Consider the following 18,816-nt stretch of genomic DNA (forward strand, 5'->3'; position numbering starts at 1 on the left):
GATAGGATTACTTCCATAAGCACTGACAGGTATTTGATTACTGTTTTTCCTTCTAGGTTACAAGTAAACTTCATTTCAACAGATATTTATGAATCTTATCCTGAGTACCAATTGTTGAGCTAGGAACTAGGATCACAACACAAGTCAGTCCCTGACTTCAAGAGGCTTAAGTGTCTCATGCTTTTGTGAACATTTAATTTACTTAACAGTCCACTCTGTCATATCAGAACTGCCCCTGCTGTCCTAAGAAGTTTCTTTCCCAGGGTTGGAAATGTGGCCCAGTGCTTGGCTAGCATGCTTGAATCCCCAAGTTCAATTCCTCAGTACCACATACACAGCAAAAGCCAGAAATGGTACTGTGGCTTAAGTGGTAGAGCGCTAGCCTTGAGCTGAAGAGCTGAGGGACAGTGCCCAGGCCCAGAGTTCAAGCCCTACAATCAACACACACAATCACAAAAAAATTCTTTCCCAACTGAGCAGCCAGCTGGAATTCATTCTTTCTAGTCTACAAAGCTGCTTACAGCAGCCTTCTTTGGTTTGCAGGTAACAGCACTAACTCTGTTGAAAGAGGAAGATTTCTCAAACCTAGGCTACCTGCTTGATAGAGAATTCAGGCCTCTCAGTCACCTGCTCGTGCTCCTCGGCTGGACACACTGTCAGAGCCTTGAGTCAGCTAAGAGGCTGCTCCAGACACTCCACAGGACCCAGGTATCTGGCACCCTGCACCCAGCTTCTCCACAAATGAATACCATGAGGTCTCAAGCCTAAGTAGAATGTACGGTACCAAAGTTAGTTACAACACTTGATGCTAGAGGCCTGAGTCATCTCTTTCTTCTGTTGTACCAACACAGGACCAAGGCTGTGATGAGTTCCTCAGGGATGCCTGTGATGGCCTATGGGCTCACCTAGAGGTCTTGGAGTGGTGTGTCCAGCAGAGCAGGTATAACCCCTTTGTGGTCAGCCCCCTGCCCACCATTGGGCACACTGAGCCCCGGGCTCTATCTGTGTGGCCACACACAGAGCACATCAGTGTTCTCAGTTGATATTATTAACCAGACATGAATAATTGTTCCAGGTATTAAACCAGGAAAAAGAACACATAAATAATCATTACCTTCTCTGTGACCATTCAGTTATAACTAGAAGATAATTTCAACATAAAAATAATTATTTTTTAAAAAATAGCTCCCCATTCCTAAGTACTTACTCTATCTGTAAGCCCTTTACATAAATGATAAAGCCTCAAAATAATCCTATGAGGTAGACAATTATGTTCTTAAAGGTAGGACACTGACGGCCAAAGCCATTAAAATAACTTAAGCAAAGTTGCACAACAAGTTAATGCCATCCATATTCTTAGTCACATTGTACCTTGGATGAGTCACATTTTTACTCAATAAATGCTCATTGAACTATTTTGGAAGCCCTGCTTTCTCCTGATAACTTAGTCTATCTAGATTTGAATTCCTCTGTTGTTCTTCACCTACCTCCCCAGAACTTCCTGAAGCAGGATTGGCAGAAGAAGTGGCAAAGGGACTTTGCCCAAAGTCAAGCCAAAGATGCTTGTGTCAGTGCAAAGACTGAGACAAGATAGATATTTTTCAAAATTTACCTGCAGGCCCTTTCTAGACCCCCACTAGCCAGAAAGGCAGTCCTTTCTAGAAAAAATAGAGCTGACTCAATGGATGTACTTCCCCCAAGGGTAAAGAAATGGTGAATTGTATTCTAGACCTACTAAAAAATCATGTTTAAGGAAGTAAAACCTGTGTGGCTGGGCCAGAGAGGAAGAACAAGAGGGAACAGAACAGTAATGTCTTTCTTAAAAACAGTAATGTGAACTGCCTCCTCCCAATTTTCTCTTTCAGTCACCCTATACCAAAGAGAGATCTCCTGTATCATTTACATGGTGGAGACAGCCACTCAGTGCTCTATTCTCTCCATCACCTTACGAACCTTCCAGGCCTCAGGGAGGAAGAGGTTCTCAAGCTCTTACAGAAAGTACCAGCCAAAGACCTCCCTCAAGAGCATGGTGAGTTGGCAATAGAACACTTGAGACAGGATTCCCTCTCACAGAGCTCTTGTACATTTCATCCCGCATCAGATTTATCTACATGTTATTGTTGAAATATCTGTCAAGAGAGGGGTCTAAGCTGGGTGCCGGTGGCTCTCTCCTGTAATCCTAGCTACTCAGGAGGCTGAGATCTGAGGATCACGTTCAAAGCCAGCCTGGACAGGAAAGTCCATGAGACTCTTATCTCCTATAAACCACTAGAAAACTGGAAGTGGCGCTGTGGCTCAAGCAGTAGAGTGCTTGCCTTGAGCTGAAGAGTGCAGGGACAGCGCCCAAGCTCAGAGTTCAAGCCCCACAACTGACAAAAAAAAAGAGGGGGGGGCCCCTCTGAGCTATCCTTGTTTATCCCAGTCAGATTATGGAACATGGAAGCATTCCTCACCTTCCTTGGGGAGGTAGAAGAAATATCCCCTGGACTTGATCTCACATCCTTTGTCCTGTGGAATCATCTTAGGAACCACTAGCATATCCTAATCACTGTGAAACAACTAGAAACTTCCCTCTGAATCTACACCATAACCAGTGTCAAGAGTTTGTAGCTATTCTTTTTTTTTTTATTATTGTGAAAGTACCGTACAGAGGAGTTACAATTACATGGGCAAGATAGTGAGTACATTTCTTATCAAACATTGTAGGCTCCTCCTTTGTTTACCCTTCCCATCCCTTCCCATCTTCCCTCCCCCTCCTACCCAATCCTCCCCCCCCCCAAGTTGTAAACTTCATTTTTGACATGACAAATTGTACTTCTCATGAGTTTATAGCTATTCTTGTTGAGTGGCTTCATGCTCCATAAGTTTTGTCATAGTACATTTTGTACCTTCTTTTCCTCCCATATCTCCTTCATATCTAGTGAACAGATCAAGAATTTTAGAGGAAAGACTTGCCTAGAACACTAATGAAAACTCATTTTAGCCTTTGATCTTTGAGTAAAATTCAAGACCTTGGTTTTTGCTGTCAAAAGTCACAATATAGTATAATCACAACCTGCCTTCACGGGCCAAGAATACTCAAATATAAAAGTAATCATCTTCCTCTCTGACAGTAGATGTTTCCCAGTTTGATGGTAATGAGTTTAAATTCAAGGCCTCTTCTTGCTCAGCTAGCTTGGTGTATGCTTTAGCACTTAAACAACACCTCAGTTTCCAGAGATTTGCTGGTTAATTGGAGATAAGAGTCCCACGGACTTACTCAGGCTGGCTTTGAACTGTGATCCTCAAATCAGCATCATCAGTAGCCTGGCATGAACTACTAATACCCGCCTTAATTTGTATTTCAAAAGTTCTGCCACTGATTGTAAAACCAGTGTTACCACGTTCCATGTTTGTTTCTGGAAAAAAAGACAACTTGTTTATCAGATTTTCTGAAGCATCTAGATTTCCGACCCCCACACACAAGTACAAAAGCTTTCCAGAGAAATATTGTAAGTCTGATCCCTAGTAATCCACTGAGATACACATGACACTGAACTTGAAAAGGCTAAAAGAAGAGAAATAACGGGCTAAGGTTCAAGTACTGGCCCTGGACAACAACGCCATGTAGAGGTGGTGAGACATGTAGATGCAGGGTTGATGGAGGAAAATAATTGAAGGGGACTAGTGTGATGCTGAATAGGAGAAAGGTCTGGAAAGGAACACAGATCAGACTCGCAAAAAGTAAAAAGGGTAAGAACTTACAAGTATAGTTTCTGCTTCAGCTCATGACTGCTGCTTGTGCCTGAAAAATATTTAACTCTAAAGCCTATTTCTCTCTACATCTCAGATTCAGCTGAAGCTTCAGTCCCTGAGCACCTGAGCCAGTGCCAGAACCTGACACTCTACCAGGGTTTCTGTGCTATGAAGTATGCCATCTATGCCCTCTGTGTAAACTCACATCAGTACTCCCAGTGCCGAGACTGCAAAGACAGCCCTTCTGAGGACCTGGCCTCAACTGCAGAGCCATCCAAGGACTCTCTCCCCACCCCAGGTGCCGTACTCCCCAATCCTTGGCAGATGCTGTGAGCTCCCCCCAGTGTTTCCTGTGGTTACCTTTTCTCACCAGGATTGAAGGAAATGACTAGTTTAAACTTTAATGGAATTTGATCACTTAGTATAGTGTTTGCCAAACACTGTCTTTCTTGCTTGCTTGTTTTCACATTTCACATCACACTGCAGTTTTTACCAAGGCAGGCAGCTTTTTCTATGTATGTGCATGCATACATATATATGTGATATATAAACCGAAACTAAGTTTTATTCTTCTAAAAGAACACTTAATGATTAAGTTGTGGTTATTTTTCTGTTTTGTATTTTTTTTCCTCTACTTATGTAAGCTTGGGTTTCAATATAACCTAACGTAATCCAAGCTAACCTCAAACTCTCAGTCCTTCCACTTCAGCCTCATGAGTACTTGGCTTACAGACAGACACTACATCAGATTTCATTTCATCCTTTCAATGCAACCCTCTAAGTTGATTTCAATGAGTTGTAATTTGTAGTGTGAGAAATGCCAACCTAGTGGCCTATCCTCCCTTGTTTTTCTTAATAGCTTCTCATTCCTTTTTTTTTTTTTTTTTTGCCAGTCCTGGGGCCTGAACTCAGGCCTGAGCACTGTCCCTGAGCTTCTTTTGCTCAAGGCTAAGCACTCTACCACTTGAGCCATAATGCCACATCTGGCTTGTTCTGTGTCTGTGGTACTGAGTAATCAAACCCAGGGCTTCATGCATGCTAGGCAAGTACTCTACCGCTAAGCCACATTTCCAGCCAATTATTGCCTATTATTGCTCAGTTATCTCTCTCTTACTTCGGAATAGACATTCACTTCTGAGCATGGGCAATTTTTACTACAGAGTGTTTTCTTGTAAGGTCTAGACAACTTGGGATCATACGTAAAATAAACTGAGGAGTAGGGCATGATGATATATATCTTTAATCCCATCACTTGAAAGATGAGGTAAGAGAATTACAAGTTTGAGTACAGCCTGAGCTATATAATAAGAGTCTGTTTTGAAGGAAGGAAGGAGAAAGGGAGAGGGAGAGAAGCAGGAAGAAAGGAAAGGCGTGGAGAAGAAGGGAAGTGGGAAAGAGCGGGGGAGTGAGAGGAAAAAGGAAAGGAAGAAGAGAAACAGGTGTGAGGACCATAGAGTCTGCACACCACCTTCATTACTGGAACTAAAACATGAAGTATCTGTAACAAAAAAAAAGAATTATATTTTATTTATTTTTTTTGGGGGGGGGGAGTATGGTCGTGGGGCCTGAACTCTGGGCCTGGGCGCTGTTCCTCAACTCTTCAGCTCAAGGCTAGCACTCTACTGCTTAAGCCATAGCACCACTTCCAGCTTTTTTATTTCTGCTTATGTGGTGCTGAGGAATCGAACCTAGGGCCTCATGCATGCAAGGCAAGCACTCTACCACTGAGCCACCTTCTCAGCCCCAAGAATTATAATTTAAAAGCAGAAACAAAATAACAAGTGTTCAGTGAGCTATACTTTTTAATTAAAATAGCAAAGTCTTCCTGCCAGTCATGAAGAGATCTGGCTGGGTCATCTCATATTTTTCTGATTGTTACTTCAGTTCCCTTAAGCCATTTTAAAAAAAATAAATAAGTCTGAGCAGAGGGTCAGGGTCTGTTGCATTAGAGATAAATATCAGAGCAGACTAGCTGTTCTGTGTTCTTGCTTGCTTGCCAGATTTTTGGCTGATCGAGCACCCTTCTGCACAGATGTAAATTTCTTCTTGCTAAAACAAAAATAAAGAAATAAGTTTAAAGTTCTGAGACTCAAGTCCAGCAAGCCAAGTTGCTAATGTGTGCGTTCTGTCTTTTCACTTCCTCTCTTTTCTTCCACCTGCATCTTTAGGTGCTTCTCATCTCTTCTCAACATACCTGGCCAAGTGTCAACAGTACCTATGCAGGATCCCTGACCCTTTGTGCCTGGAACTTCTTGAAAACATCTTCTCATTGCTCCTCATCACCTCTGCTGATCTTCACCCAGAGCCTCACCTGCCGGAGGATTATGCTGAGGATGAGGACATTGAGGGGAAAGGCTCTTTGGATGTGAGGTCCCCATCTGAGAGCCCTCAACACATAGCACAGCCTGACAGGAAGTCAGAACACAGTTCCCTAGGCGCCCACAGGGGTCATGCACATTCAGTGCCAAACTGCCTAAAGACAGAGCTCAAAGATGGTTTCTCAGAGCCTCATGGGAGTTGCTTTTTGGATCTAAAGCACTTTATTAGTGGCAGCAGTGGATTCCTGGCTGATGAATTTGCAATGGGGGCCTTCCTCAGGCTTCTTCAGGAGCAGCTGGAAGAGATCAGCAGCCATAGCTCCCCTGAGAATGCAAACCTGCTAGAAGGCCAGAGCTGCTTAGGAAGCAGAGAAGGACTGCAGACCCGCCTGCACCAATTTTCCAAGATTCTCTCTGAGGCCCAGTGGAGATATAAGGTGGTAACAAGCAACCAAGGTTCAGGTAAGAGAAAAGAATAGAACTGGTAGGTCTAACAAGTTGGGAGGAAGTAAGGTAGGAGTCATAGGCATCACAACTCAAGATACCACCCCAGCAACCAGCATCAAAACACTGGTATAGTGCTCTCCGTCTCAGCACTCAGGATAGGTTATCTCCCTGTTCCCCTAAAGGAACTGAGTCAGATCAAAGGGGATCACTCTCCTTGTTTGCTGTTTCAGAGAAGCAGCCATCCCGAAGATACCGGTCCATTGCTGCACGGCACTCTAGTCTCCGACGGGGTCGGCGGACAAAAAGAAGCCGGGCAGGTAAACTGAAGAATTCTCTTTCCTCATGCCTCATTTCCATACACCAGGCAAGTGGAATACTACCTCTTCAAGCTGGAACGCATGGTCAGAACAAATGAAAGTGTTACAAGATTAGTGCCACCCCCCATCCCAAGTTAACTCTTGTTAATAGTCTCTGACATATCCTCAAAGAAGTCTTCCATGCAAAATACATACATATGCATATCCTTTCATGTATACAGATGTATTATATATATTACATATATATGTGTATGTGTGTGCGTGTATATATATGTGAAGAACTGCCACCTGCTTTTTTTCACTATATTCTTTTACACATACAGATGGGTCCATACTACATATTAAGAAAAACTGCTTTCTCCTAACATTTCAAAGGCTACTTACTATCCCATTGCCCTGTATACACACAGCTGCTCATAGACATTTCAGTTGTGTCCAGTTTTTCACTATTAAAAAATAGTGCTACAGGGGCTGGGAAGGTGACTCAGTGTTAGAGCGCTTGGCTTGCATGTATGAAGCCCTGGGTTCGATTCCTCAGCACCACATAAGCAGGAAAAAAAAAAAGCTAGAAGTGGCGCTGTGGCTCAAGTGGTAAAAGTGCTAGCTTTGAGCTGAAGAGCTGAGGGACAGCGCCCAGGTCCAGAGTTCAGGCTCACGACCAGACCAAAAAAAAAAAAACAACCTTATGCATAGTTGTGTATACTTCTGTGAGTTTAGAGTAAGTTCCTAGCAGAATGGCTAGGTCAAAGATACTGAGTGGTAGCACATACCTATCATCCTTACTATTCAGGAGACAAAGATGAAAGAATTGCAGTTCAGGATCATCCCAGGCAAAGTTTTCTAGATCTTTGCTCATTAAACAAGATGATGTAGTGACATGCTCCTGTAATTCTAGCTAGGGAAGGGGGAAAGAAAGAGAATCTAGGTAGCCGCAGGGGAGGTGGGGGAAGGCTCTATCTGAAAAGTAACCTTAAACAAAAGGGGATTATAGACATAGTTAAGATTGCAGAGCACCTATCTAGCAAGCACAGGGCCCTAAGTTCAAACATGGTACCATCAAAAATAAATACAATATATACTGATATTACCAAATTGCCTTAGAACTCAGTGTAAAAAGGTAGGCCAATTTATATTTCTAACAAATATGTGATTGCCTCTTTACATATTGACTATCATTGAGTAATATCAGATTATTTTAAATTGCTAACAGAATAATGATATTTCATTGTATAATTTTTATAGTTTGAAATTTGGGGGGGGCCTGGGGATTGGTCGAGGGGCTTGAAATCTGGGCCTGGGCCCTGTCTCCCAGCTCTTGAGCTCAAGACCAGCACTCTACCACTTGAGCCACAGCTCCCCTTCCAGTTTTCTGGTGTTTAATTGGAGATAAGAGTCTCACGGACTTTCCTTCCCAGGCTGGCTTTGAACTGTGATCCTCAGATCTTAGCCTCCTGAGCAGCTAGGATTACAGGTGTGAGCCACCGGCGCCTGGCTTTAATTTTTTAACCTTTATTAGCCAATAACATTTTTCTGTGCCTATCAAATCATACCTGAAGACTTTTTTTTTCTTTTGCTGATATTGGAGTTTGAACTCAGGGCCTCTCAATTACTCAGTTTGTTTAATCAGCTGGCACTTTATCACTTTCTAGTCTAGCTTCTTTGGCTGGTTATTTTGATTGAAGACAGTTTCTCAGACTTTTCTGCTTCATCTGGCTTTAAACCATAATCCTCCAGATCCCAGCTTTCTGAGAAGCTAGGATTAACAGACTGGGCATAAGGTCCATTTTTCTATTGGGCTCATCTTTCTTATTTAATTATAAAAAACGCTTTATGTAGAAAGGAAAGCATGTCATTCTGTACTATTAAGTCTTTTTCTATTTTGTCTTGCGACTAATAAGTTCCTAGAAGAATTAAATGTAGTGGCATTATTTAGGAGTGTATTTTTAAATAAGAATTGCCTCAAGCAAAACAGTATTACTAGGTATCTTGAATGAGGCATAAACTAAGCCTTTGCCATCAAAGAATCTATAATATACCAACATACCCAGTATATACAAAAAGCCAAACTGAACTGAGGTACTACCACAAAACAAAGAATTCTTTTAGAAGGGGGCATCAGCATGGCCTCCAAAGTAATGGGGAAAAAAATTTATGAAGGTGTTGAATCTGGAACTGGGCATCAAAGAATGAGTGGGTTCCAATTAAGTGCAATAAGGAAAGTGAGTGTACTGAGTGCAGAAGAAGATGCCATAAGAGACCTCAAGGCTGATTTTCTAAGTTAGCCCAAAGCCACTTGGTTATTGATCTGGGTCAGAAGGCAGATTTTGCATCTACTTGGCCATCTAGCCCAAGAATGTACTTCCATCACCTCTTCCCTGTGATTGTCTGCTCCTTCTACAAGTGCAAACAGTGATTCAAGTGGACTTGAATGATAGAATACCATATGATCACACAAATGGACAGACAACCTTCTTGGTAAACTCTAACACTTCAGGAAATCTGGCCTTGGAAGTATTTCCTCCAGGTCTTTGAACAGTTTGGTATTTGCCAGGCCAGCTCTTATACTTTGGTTTTCCTACTTACCTTTTCAAGTATGAGGACACTTTTTTTCTTTCTTTGTACTGTTTCTTTTATTGTACTATTTTGTTTCCTGCTTCATAATTGTGGTTGCTTTTGTTTTTTCACAGTAATGCTAGTCTTAGTGAGAAGATAGCAGTTTTTGATCCTTAGAAATCACTTGAGAGTTTCAGGAGCTCTAAAACCCACAAGTTGGGAACCATTGGTATAAACTACTACCAAAGGGAACTCTGTGGTCATAATAAACCTGCATTTAACCCTTGCTATAAAAGGTATAGCTGGTGTAGTATTCAGTTTATCCAGATCTTGGTTTGTAAGCTGATATCACACTTTTTACAGTGTAAGGAGTTGATTGATTTTTCTCTTTTTCCTGATTCTTCTAGATGGACTGGACAGAGGCTCCAACCTGTCCCTGGAAAGTACAAGTAGTGAGCTGAGCACAAGTACCTCAGGTATGTGGGTCCCTAATCAGTTGTCAGATTTAAGCAGCTTTGTCCCAATAGAGCTGTCATATTCCATGGTGTAAAAACCAGGACTGAGCCTATTTAAATGCCTATGTTCAAGAAAATGGGTCCACAGACAAACGGATTTCAGCTGGGAAAAGGGAAAGGGCTGTTTACATTGCCAGTTCAGCTACTCCTCTGCAGAGAAAAATGCCTAAGAGGCAAATACACAAGAAGCAATTGGTTCTGTGTTCTAAGATGAGAGCCATGTGTTTGTCTCTTCACATGAAGGAAGGTTGTTTCAGACCTTTGGAGAAGGACTTTAAGAAGATAAGACTTTAATGAAAGGTGGCATCCTGTTGCCTTAGTTCTTGCTTTCCCTGACTGCTCACGCTCTTATGTCCCTGCAGAGGGAAGTGTGAGTGGTGTGTCTAGACGGAATGAGCTGGATGGCCAGTCACAGCCCCAATCTCAAAGTTCATTCATCCCCATGATGTTCTCCCCACCTGAGTCACTGCTAGCATCCTGCATCCTTCGTGGGAACTTTGCAGAAGCTCATCAGGTAAGGGAATCCTCAGCCCCACCTTGTCATAGGAAAGAATGCTAGATCAAATCCCTAGTTGACTGTGGCACACTGGGCTTCAATAAAGCCCAGACACCAAAACCACCCAGGAACACTTGAAGAGACATGTGAGCTAGAAAAGTAGAAATAAGTTTCTGTGTATCCAGACTCAGTCCTCAGCATCACTGATTTAGAGACGTTGCATTATTTGTGTTTTTGTTTTTGTTTGTTTTTTGTTGGTCATGGGGTCTGAATTCTGAGCCTGGGCACCATCCCTCAGCTCTTCAGCTCAAGGCTAGAGCCCTACCACTTGAGCCACAGCAACACTTCTGGATTTTTCTGCTTATGTGGTGCTGAAGAATCAAACCCAGGGCCTCATGCATGTGAGGCAAGCACTCTACCACTGAGCCAACGTCCCAGCCTGTTATTTGTGTTCTTAACATAACATTTTAACAAGATGAAAGAATTAAGCTAAAGATTTGAACCTGTAAAAAAAAAAAAAAAAGAATTAAGCAACCATAATCCCACCACTGCAAAACAGTGAAATATTTTTTCTTGTACTCTTTGTTTATAGTTAAAACCATGTTGCATGTTTTACTAATAGGGTGCTAGTTCAAAACATAAGAAGGCAGAGAGCCAGTCACTGGTAGCTCATGCCTATGGTCTTTGCAACTCAGAAGGCTGAGATCCAAAGGATAATGATTCAAAGTCTACCCAAGCAAAAACTGCAAGGCATTGTCTCTAAAACTACCAGCAAAAAGCCAAGCAAGAGACATAATTTAAGGGATAGAACAACATCCAAGCAAGTAAACTGAGCAGGGCAAAGGCCCTGAATTCAAACCCCTATACTAGGGGGGAAAAAGGAATAAGAGGCTAGTAAACTTAGAATGTCTTTGGTATAGAGTTGCCAACGGAGAGACTCAGTTGCTATATCCTTATTTGAAAATTGGAGTTAAATGTAAACTGCCTTTTTCTCCTCATAGGGATAGTAAAAGGATATGCCACAACCTGTGAGAAATGCAAGAATCTTATGCTCTTGGTTAAACTCAATAGCATAAAATGGCATTCTTCCAATGTGTCAGACTGGATGTGTAGGTCAGAATCTTTAGTGAGTTTTGTTAGGGAATAATTCTACTAGAAATCTAAGTAATAGGATGTCCTTAATTTCCTCATTTTAGATCTCATACTTTAATGATTATGATCAATTTGATCCTCTCCAGGATAAGACCCTCCTAGTCTTTATTTTTGTTGTTTTGACTGTGCAGTGCTGTGTGGATCAAACACATGGCCTCTCCCATGCTAGGCTGACAGTTCACCATTGACCCACCGTTCAATATGTTTCTTTGGGGGGATTTTTGGTGGTGGTGGTCCTTGTAGCTCAGTGGTAGAGCACTAGCCCTAAGTAAACAAAGCTCAGGAATAGCAGCCAGGTCCTGAATTCTAGCTCTAATAAGGGTACACAAAAAAGAAAAAATTGTTCCTTCTCCTCCTCCTCTTCCTCTTTTTCATAAAAACATGTTTTATCCAGGTTACTGAACAAGTTATTCATATTACAAGAAAACATCAAAAGTATTTGCAAGGGTTTGAGCCATGACTTAAATGTGAGAGCACCAGACTAGCATACAAGTCAAGTAAGTAGGAGACCCAGAGTTCAAACCCCTATACCAGAAAAAAAAAGTATTTACTAGAAAATAAACTCACTTTTAACCCTATTGTATAGAGCAACCAATGCTAAAGATTTCAGCTAATATCTTTCCAAGATATATCTTTTATTTAGCTGAAATTATTTTGAATCTCAAACTTTAAATTGTCTTTTTTCCATTATAACCATTTACCTTAGAATCACTTTAATTTTAATGACCTCATACTATCATCTAACCAGGTAGCAAATAACCATTTTCTTTGCCCAACCCCTAGAGTATTTTCAACTTTGTAATGGTTGTAATCTGCCAAGATGATCACCTTTGGGCATTAAATCTTTTGGATCATTTCCTTAAGAATACTTCTCATTTGACTCAGTAACTGAGTAAAAAGTAATTTTTAAAGCTTTATAGATTGCCAACCTACCTTATGAATCAATGTGATGATCTACCCTATCCTCTGAGAATTTAGTTTTACACTTTGCTATTGTAATAAATATAAAACAGTCTTACTATTTAAATTACTAGATTGCTGGTCAGGGAAAATATATTCTCATTTCTATACTAGTGATACTAGTGCCTGATTATCTTCCCTGAGATGGTCTGCATTTTTTCCTTATTTTCTACTGGGTTTTTGGTGGTTTTCTTACTGACTTTCAGTTAGTTTTGGTTTTGATCTACTCTTTCAACTTTCACTACCCTTCTGTCCCTCCCAACTAGATTTTAGGGCCACAACAGCAATGTTCCTCCCTCTCTCATGACAGGTGGTATTCATGTTCAACCTGAAGTCTTCACCCAGCGCAGGGGAACTGATGTTTGTGGAACGCTACCAAGAGGTGATCCAGGAGCTAGCCCAAGTAGAGCACAAGATTGAAAACCAGAACTCAGATGGGGGTAGCAGCACCATTCGGAGAACCAACAGTGGCCGTTCAACTCTGCAGGCCATTGGCAGTGCTGCAGCAGCAGGTTAGGCTTCCCTGATGCTACCATAGGTGGTGAGGCAGCCAGGGCAGGACCAGGAGGGGAAAATCATACACTATTCATTTCAGTGGGCAGGAACTCAAAGCAGGACTCTGCCTGAAAGGATCCTTCAGGACCCTCCCAGGCAGGCAGACACAGGAGAAACATTATTGTAAGGTCTATTAGAGGGGCCATATCTCCCCAGGAGAGAGAACATGGCAACATGGCATCTGCCCCCAGCCAAGTCTACAGTCTGTCTCCAGGAAGTGAGGGCAGAAGTGAGGTAAAATGCATGCGTGGTTGGGTCTGGGTAGAGAGAGGGAGTGGCCAGCTGTAGGGCAGGGAGGAGCTCAGGTCTGGGTGGAGCTGAGGATTAAAGGTGGGGATAATACTAACATTCCCTGCTTTGTTGTTTAATAAAAATTGGGATATCTGTCTGGGGGTAAGGGTGGAGGTCATTTCTTCAGAAGTTACTTCCTGCTGTAAAGGGGAAAAGCATTCAGAGGTCTCTGCTTTGGTGCTCAGACAAGTACAAGAAGCATTTGCTTGACAGTTGGTGAAGGTCCAAATAGTTATCAAAGCCAACAGGTGTCATGGGCACCTTTGGCTACTTCCTGCTGGCCTGGAGGCATCAAGGAGCTGGGGTTTTTAGGGCCTGGGTCTGCACTGGGCAAGGCAGAGCAGCGTAAGTGAAGTCTCCAGTTGCCTGTAGTAACAGGTTGGCCTGGACTTGTTCCCAGGTGGTGTCCTGTCTGGGGGCCTGTTATCCTACAGGTGGAAGGGAACACAAACAAATCAGGACAATATAAAGGTCTGAGCTTTAGTGGATCTGAAATGGCTTGTGCTTTTCACCTCAAATCAGCAGGTTGTGGTCGTGTGTGATGGAGCAAGGCCAGGGTCTGGGCTAGGCTGTGGCATCTCCCAGCATGTATACATTGTCACACTTCCTGCTGTTTACCTGCAAAATCTCTACACATACTGGTTAAAGACCTTTTAGCAAGCAGAACAGTAACTTAACTAAAATTTCTCTTTGAAACAATGCGATAATCTTGGGAGTTTCTTAACGGGCTTACATACGCTTAACGTTCTTGTGCACAAAGATTTTAAAGTATGCAAAAGAGAGCGAGGAAGAGAGCAATTTACAGAGAGAGGGAAGGGATAGAGAGGAGAGGAAGAAAGAAAGTTTTACTTGCATGAGCACTCAAATTTGGGGCCAAAGTTGATTGTAAAAAAAAAAAAGGAGAGATTTTGGGGGGAGTGTCCAGTTGTGGGGCCTGAACTCTGGGCCTGGGCACTGTCCCTCAGCTCTTCAGCTCAAGGTTAGCACTCTACCACTTGAGCCACAGCGCCACTTCCAGCTTTTTTCTTTTTTCTTTTTTTGCTTATGTGGTGCTGAGGAATCGAACCCAGGGCCTCATGCATGCAAAGCAAGCGCTATACCACTGAGCCACCTTCCCAGCCCCTGTAAAAAAATTTAGTTGTGTCCTTCCCATGGCAAGTGACCTTTGGAACTAGAACTTGCTGCCAACCATCTTCTGATGGGGGCTCAGTAGCCCACCAAGGCCCAGGTGGTCTTATACGGGAGCTCAGCAGCCCACCAAGGCCCAGGTGATCTTATACGGGAGCTCAGCAGCGCACCAAGGCCCAGGTGGTCTTATACGGGAGCTCAGCAGTCCACCAAGGCCCAGGTGGCCTTAATATGGTGGAAGCCAGGATCTTCTGGTTACTTACCCTGAAGTAGGAACAAATTAGTCAGTGTTGGATAGGCAGGAGGTAGAGTGCTCAGGCAGGAGAAAGTTACCTTGGTGGTCCTCTAGTGACAGGAGTGTAGGACCTCAGGCTAGGTCCCGGGCAGCTGTCGGACCCCTATCTGAAGTGGAGGGGAGGGCACATCCACCGTGGAACCAATCACAGGTTTCATGCACTATATGAAAGGATCCTTCAGAACTATCCCAGGGAACCATGTGGAGGCAGGCAGGCACAGAAGAAACATTATTGTAAGGCTTATTAGAGGAGCCATATCTCTCCAGGAGAGGGAACACATGTCATCTGCCCCCATCCAAGTCATGGGTCTGTGTCCAGGAAGTGAGAGAAAATGTGTGTGTGGGTGAGTCTGGGTGGAGAGAGGGAGTGGCCAGCTGTAGGACCGGAACTCCAGGGCAGGGGGGAGCTCAGGTCTGGGGGGAGCTGAGGATTAACACTACCTTTAAAAAAAAACAAAAAACAGCCATACACCATTGGCTCATGCCTGTAATCCTAGCTACTCAGGAGGCTGAGATCTGAGGACTACAGTTCAAAGCCAGCCTGGGCAAGAAAGTCTGTGAGACTCTTTTTTGGTCAGTCCTGGGGCTTGAACTCTGGGCCTGAGTGCTGTCCCTCAGCTCTTCAGCTGAAGGCTAGTGCTCTACCACTTGAGCCACATCACCACTTCCGGTTTTCTGAGTGGTGATAAGAGTCTCAGGAACTTTCCTGCCCAGGCTGGCTTTGAACCATGATCCTCAGATCTCAGTCTTCTGAGTAGCTAGGATTACAGGCATGAGCCACCAGCGCCCAGCTCGTGAGACACTTTATCTCCAGTTAACTACCAGAAAACTGGAAGTGGCACTGTGGCTCAAAGTGTAGAATACTAGTGTTGAGCTGAAGAGCTCAAGGACAGCTGCCAAGCCCAGAGTTCAAGCCCCACCACCACCAACAACAACAAAAAACCAGAATGCATTTCTGATGCATGCAGAGATATTTTCTAATTGCATCCAGCCTCTGATCAAGTGTTCATATAACTTCTATTTGAGTCCTCTGTGACTTTAACTAGAAAGTATCAATGCTGTTCCCAGCATGTGTTTTACAGCCACTAGCTCAGGCTTCAAGAAATGGTTGGGACTTTATTTCCTTCCTTTATAATCATGCCGTGTAATAACATGTAGCCTGGGATCCACATGCCTCAATTTCCAACTGTAGCTTACAATCAAACAGCTCATCTTTCATAATTTCTCAGAAGTAGAATCTTTTTTTTTGGGGGGGGGGGAGGGCCTGAACTCTGGGCCTGGGCACTGTCCCTCAGCTCTTCAGCTCAAGGCTAGCACTCTACCACTTGAGCCACAGCGCCACTTCGGCTTTTTTTTCTGCTTATGTGGTGCTGTGGAATCGAACCCAGGGCCTCATGCATGCAAGGCAAGCGTTCTACCACTGAGCCACCTTCCCAGCCCGACAGAAGTAGAATCTTATCTTATATTTACATATCTTATACTAGACTCGATTCTGTATTCAAGTTAGCACCATGTTTTTCCAGAAATGTCCTACACTTACTTTAAGTGTGTGTGTGTGTGTGTAGATGCCAAGCACCAGTGGCTCCTATTATACTAGCTACTAGGGAGGATCTGAGGATCACAGTTCAAGCCCTTTTAATCAGCAAAAAGCTGCAAGTGGAGGTGTGGTTCAAGTGGTAGTTCCAGCCTTGAGCAAAAAACTAGGAGACAGCAGCCATACCCTGAGTTCAAGCGACAGTATTGGCACAAAAAATAAAAGCACATCTTCATATTGTTGATATAAATGGACTCTTAAAACAGTATCTACCTTACTTTTTTTTTTTTTTCCAGTCCTGGGCCTTGAATTCTGGGCCTCGGAGATGTCCCTGAGCTTCTTTGTACTTAAAGCTAGCAGCACTCTAACACTTGAGCCACAGCACCACTGTTTTTTCTGAGTAGTTTATTGGAGATAAGAGTCTCATGGACTTTCATGCCTGAGCTGACTCCAAACTGTGATCCTCAAATCTCAACCTTCTGAGTAGCTATGATTATAGGCGTGAGCTACCAACACCTGGCCACCTTACCTTTTTAGCAACTAATTGTGGGGATCATTTCTAATTAGCAGACATAAATATTATTCTTTCCTGGTTTTAGAACCTGTTTTGAAGAAGCCCTCCCTCATCTCAGCCATCCCAAATTTCTCTTTTCATGTCTTTGGTATTATGAGATTGGGTTGTAAAGCTGGGATCTGGTGGCTCAGAGAGGCTCAGGGACTGCACCCAGGCCCTGAGTTCAAGTCCCACAACTGGCAAGAAAAGAAAAAAAGAATAGGCTATAAGAATGGTACTAATAGCTGGGCGCCAGTGGCTCACGCCTGTAATCCTAGCTACTCAGGAGGCTAAGATGTAGGATCACGGTTCAAAGCCAGCCCAGGCAGGAAAGTCTGTAAGACTATGATCTCCAATAAACCACTAGAAAACTGGAAGTGGCACTGTGGCTCAAGTGGTAGAGTGCTCGCCTTGAGCTGAAGAGCGCAGGGACAGCGCCCAAGCCCAGAGTTCAAGCCCCACGACCAACCAAAAAAAAAAAAAAAAGGTACTAATAATCATAGATTCTGTGCAGAACAATATTAAACAACTACTTTTCATGATAGAAATAGTAGTCAGAATCACTTTAACCCCTTGCTTTTTGTCCACTGCTGATTATACAGGGATAGTATTTTACTCCATTTCTGATGTGACTGAGAAGCTGCTCAGCACCTCTGGAGAACCCATCCCCACACTTCAGGAGGACTTTTGGATAAACACTGCTCCCATGGAGCCCACTGCTCCACTGAGAGAGGTTCTGGAGGATCTCAGTCCCCCCGCCATGGCTGCATTTGACCTTGCTTGCTCTCAGTGCCAGCTCTGGAAAACCTGCAAACAGCTCTTGGAAACAGCTGAACGGCGTTTGAACAGCAGCCTTGAGAGCCGGGGTGAGTGGGCAGCATTAACCCTGTCCCTTTATCCCTGCAAGAGGAAGGTGGTTATTAGAGGAAGGAGGACAAGGAGAAAATTTATTTATTTATTTTTGCAATGCTGTAGTTGGAACCTATGGCCTTACATATGCTAAGCAAGTGCACTACCACTGAACTATACCCCAGCCCTGAATATCTCATAGTTTTAGTGAATATAGCAGTCTGTAGTCATTTTGGGAAACTCTTTTCTGGTTTTTATTCAATTCAAGGAGGAAATGTATATTAAAAATAAAGAGTCAGAGAGATCTGGGCACTAGTGGCTCACGGCTGTAATCCTAACTACTGAGGAGGCTGAGATCTGAGAATCACAGTTTAAAGCCAGCCCAGGCAGGAAAGTCCTTGAGACTCTTATTTCCAATTAACCACTTCAAAACCAAGAGTGGTTGAGTGCTAGCCTTGAGCAAAAAAGCTCAGGGACAACATGTAGCCCCTGAGTTCAAGTCCCACAACCAACCCCCCAAAAAAAACAAAAAACAAATGAGTTTGGAATTGTAGCTCAGTGCTAGAATATATGTTTAGTATGCATGAGGCCCTGGGTTCCATCCCCAGCATCCTCTAGAAAAAGAAAGGAACAAATGTTACTTGTGACATTAGAGCACATCTCCTTCCTGGCTGGACCTACTTAACCTAAAACTTAGGGCCACCAAGAAGCTGTAAACGAGGTATAAAAGAAAACTCAGTGCAGCACAGTTGAAGGGAAGGTCATGTTTTGAGATTTATAATGTCCCAGAATATGTATATGAAATCCTTAGAGGAATCAAAAATAGAATTAGGCAATTAGAGAAAATGGATATAGGGCTGGGGGTTTAGCTCAGCAGAAGGGCATCCACCTGGCGAGCACAAGGCCCTCGGTTTGGTCCTCAGCCCTGGAAAAAAGAAGAAAAGAAAATAGATATGATCCTAGCTCAAGTTCATGGGTAAAGGTAGTAGGTAGTACCCATGCAAATTCACAATAAGTATCCATTTGAGTTAAGCTAGCTAATCCCATAGGAGGGCCAAAGGTTCTGGATGAGCTGCTTTTGGCAGCAGAGGCTTCTTGAAACCTCTGGTATATAATAA

At 43.2% G+C, this 18,816-nt stretch overlaps 1 protein-coding gene across 2 annotated transcripts in view; it reads left to right on the forward strand.

Annotated features, from left to right (window-relative positions):
• Zfyve26 (zinc finger FYVE-type containing 26) overlaps positions 1-18,816 on the forward strand; it is a 72,137-nt gene that overhangs the window by 11,709 nt on the left and 41,612 nt on the right. For both annotated transcript variants that reach the window (XM_070031481.1, XM_070031487.1), the window contains exons 7-16: positions 544-708; positions 852-940; positions 1,866-2,029; positions 3,830-4,033; positions 5,904-6,515; positions 6,731-6,817; positions 9,778-9,846; positions 10,248-10,399; positions 12,804-13,005; positions 17,452-17,715. In XM_070031481.1, coding sequence (XP_069887582.1) covers positions 544-708; positions 852-940; positions 1,866-2,029; positions 3,830-4,033; positions 5,904-6,515; positions 6,731-6,817; positions 9,778-9,846; positions 10,248-10,399; positions 12,804-13,005; positions 17,452-17,715 — 2,008 coding nt within the window. The remainder of the gene's footprint in view (positions 1-543; positions 709-851; positions 941-1,865; positions 2,030-3,829; positions 4,034-5,903; positions 6,516-6,730; positions 6,818-9,777; positions 9,847-10,247; positions 10,400-12,803; positions 13,006-17,451; positions 17,716-18,816) is intronic.

The sequence above is a fragment of the Dipodomys merriami genome, unplaced genomic scaffold (assembly GCF_024711535.1).
Source record: "Dipodomys merriami isolate MVZ:Mamm:240054 unplaced genomic scaffold, mDipMer1.0.p SCAF_1, whole genome shotgun sequence".
In the NCBI taxonomy this organism is placed as follows: Eukaryota; Metazoa; Chordata; class Mammalia; order Rodentia; family Heteromyidae; genus Dipodomys; species Dipodomys merriami.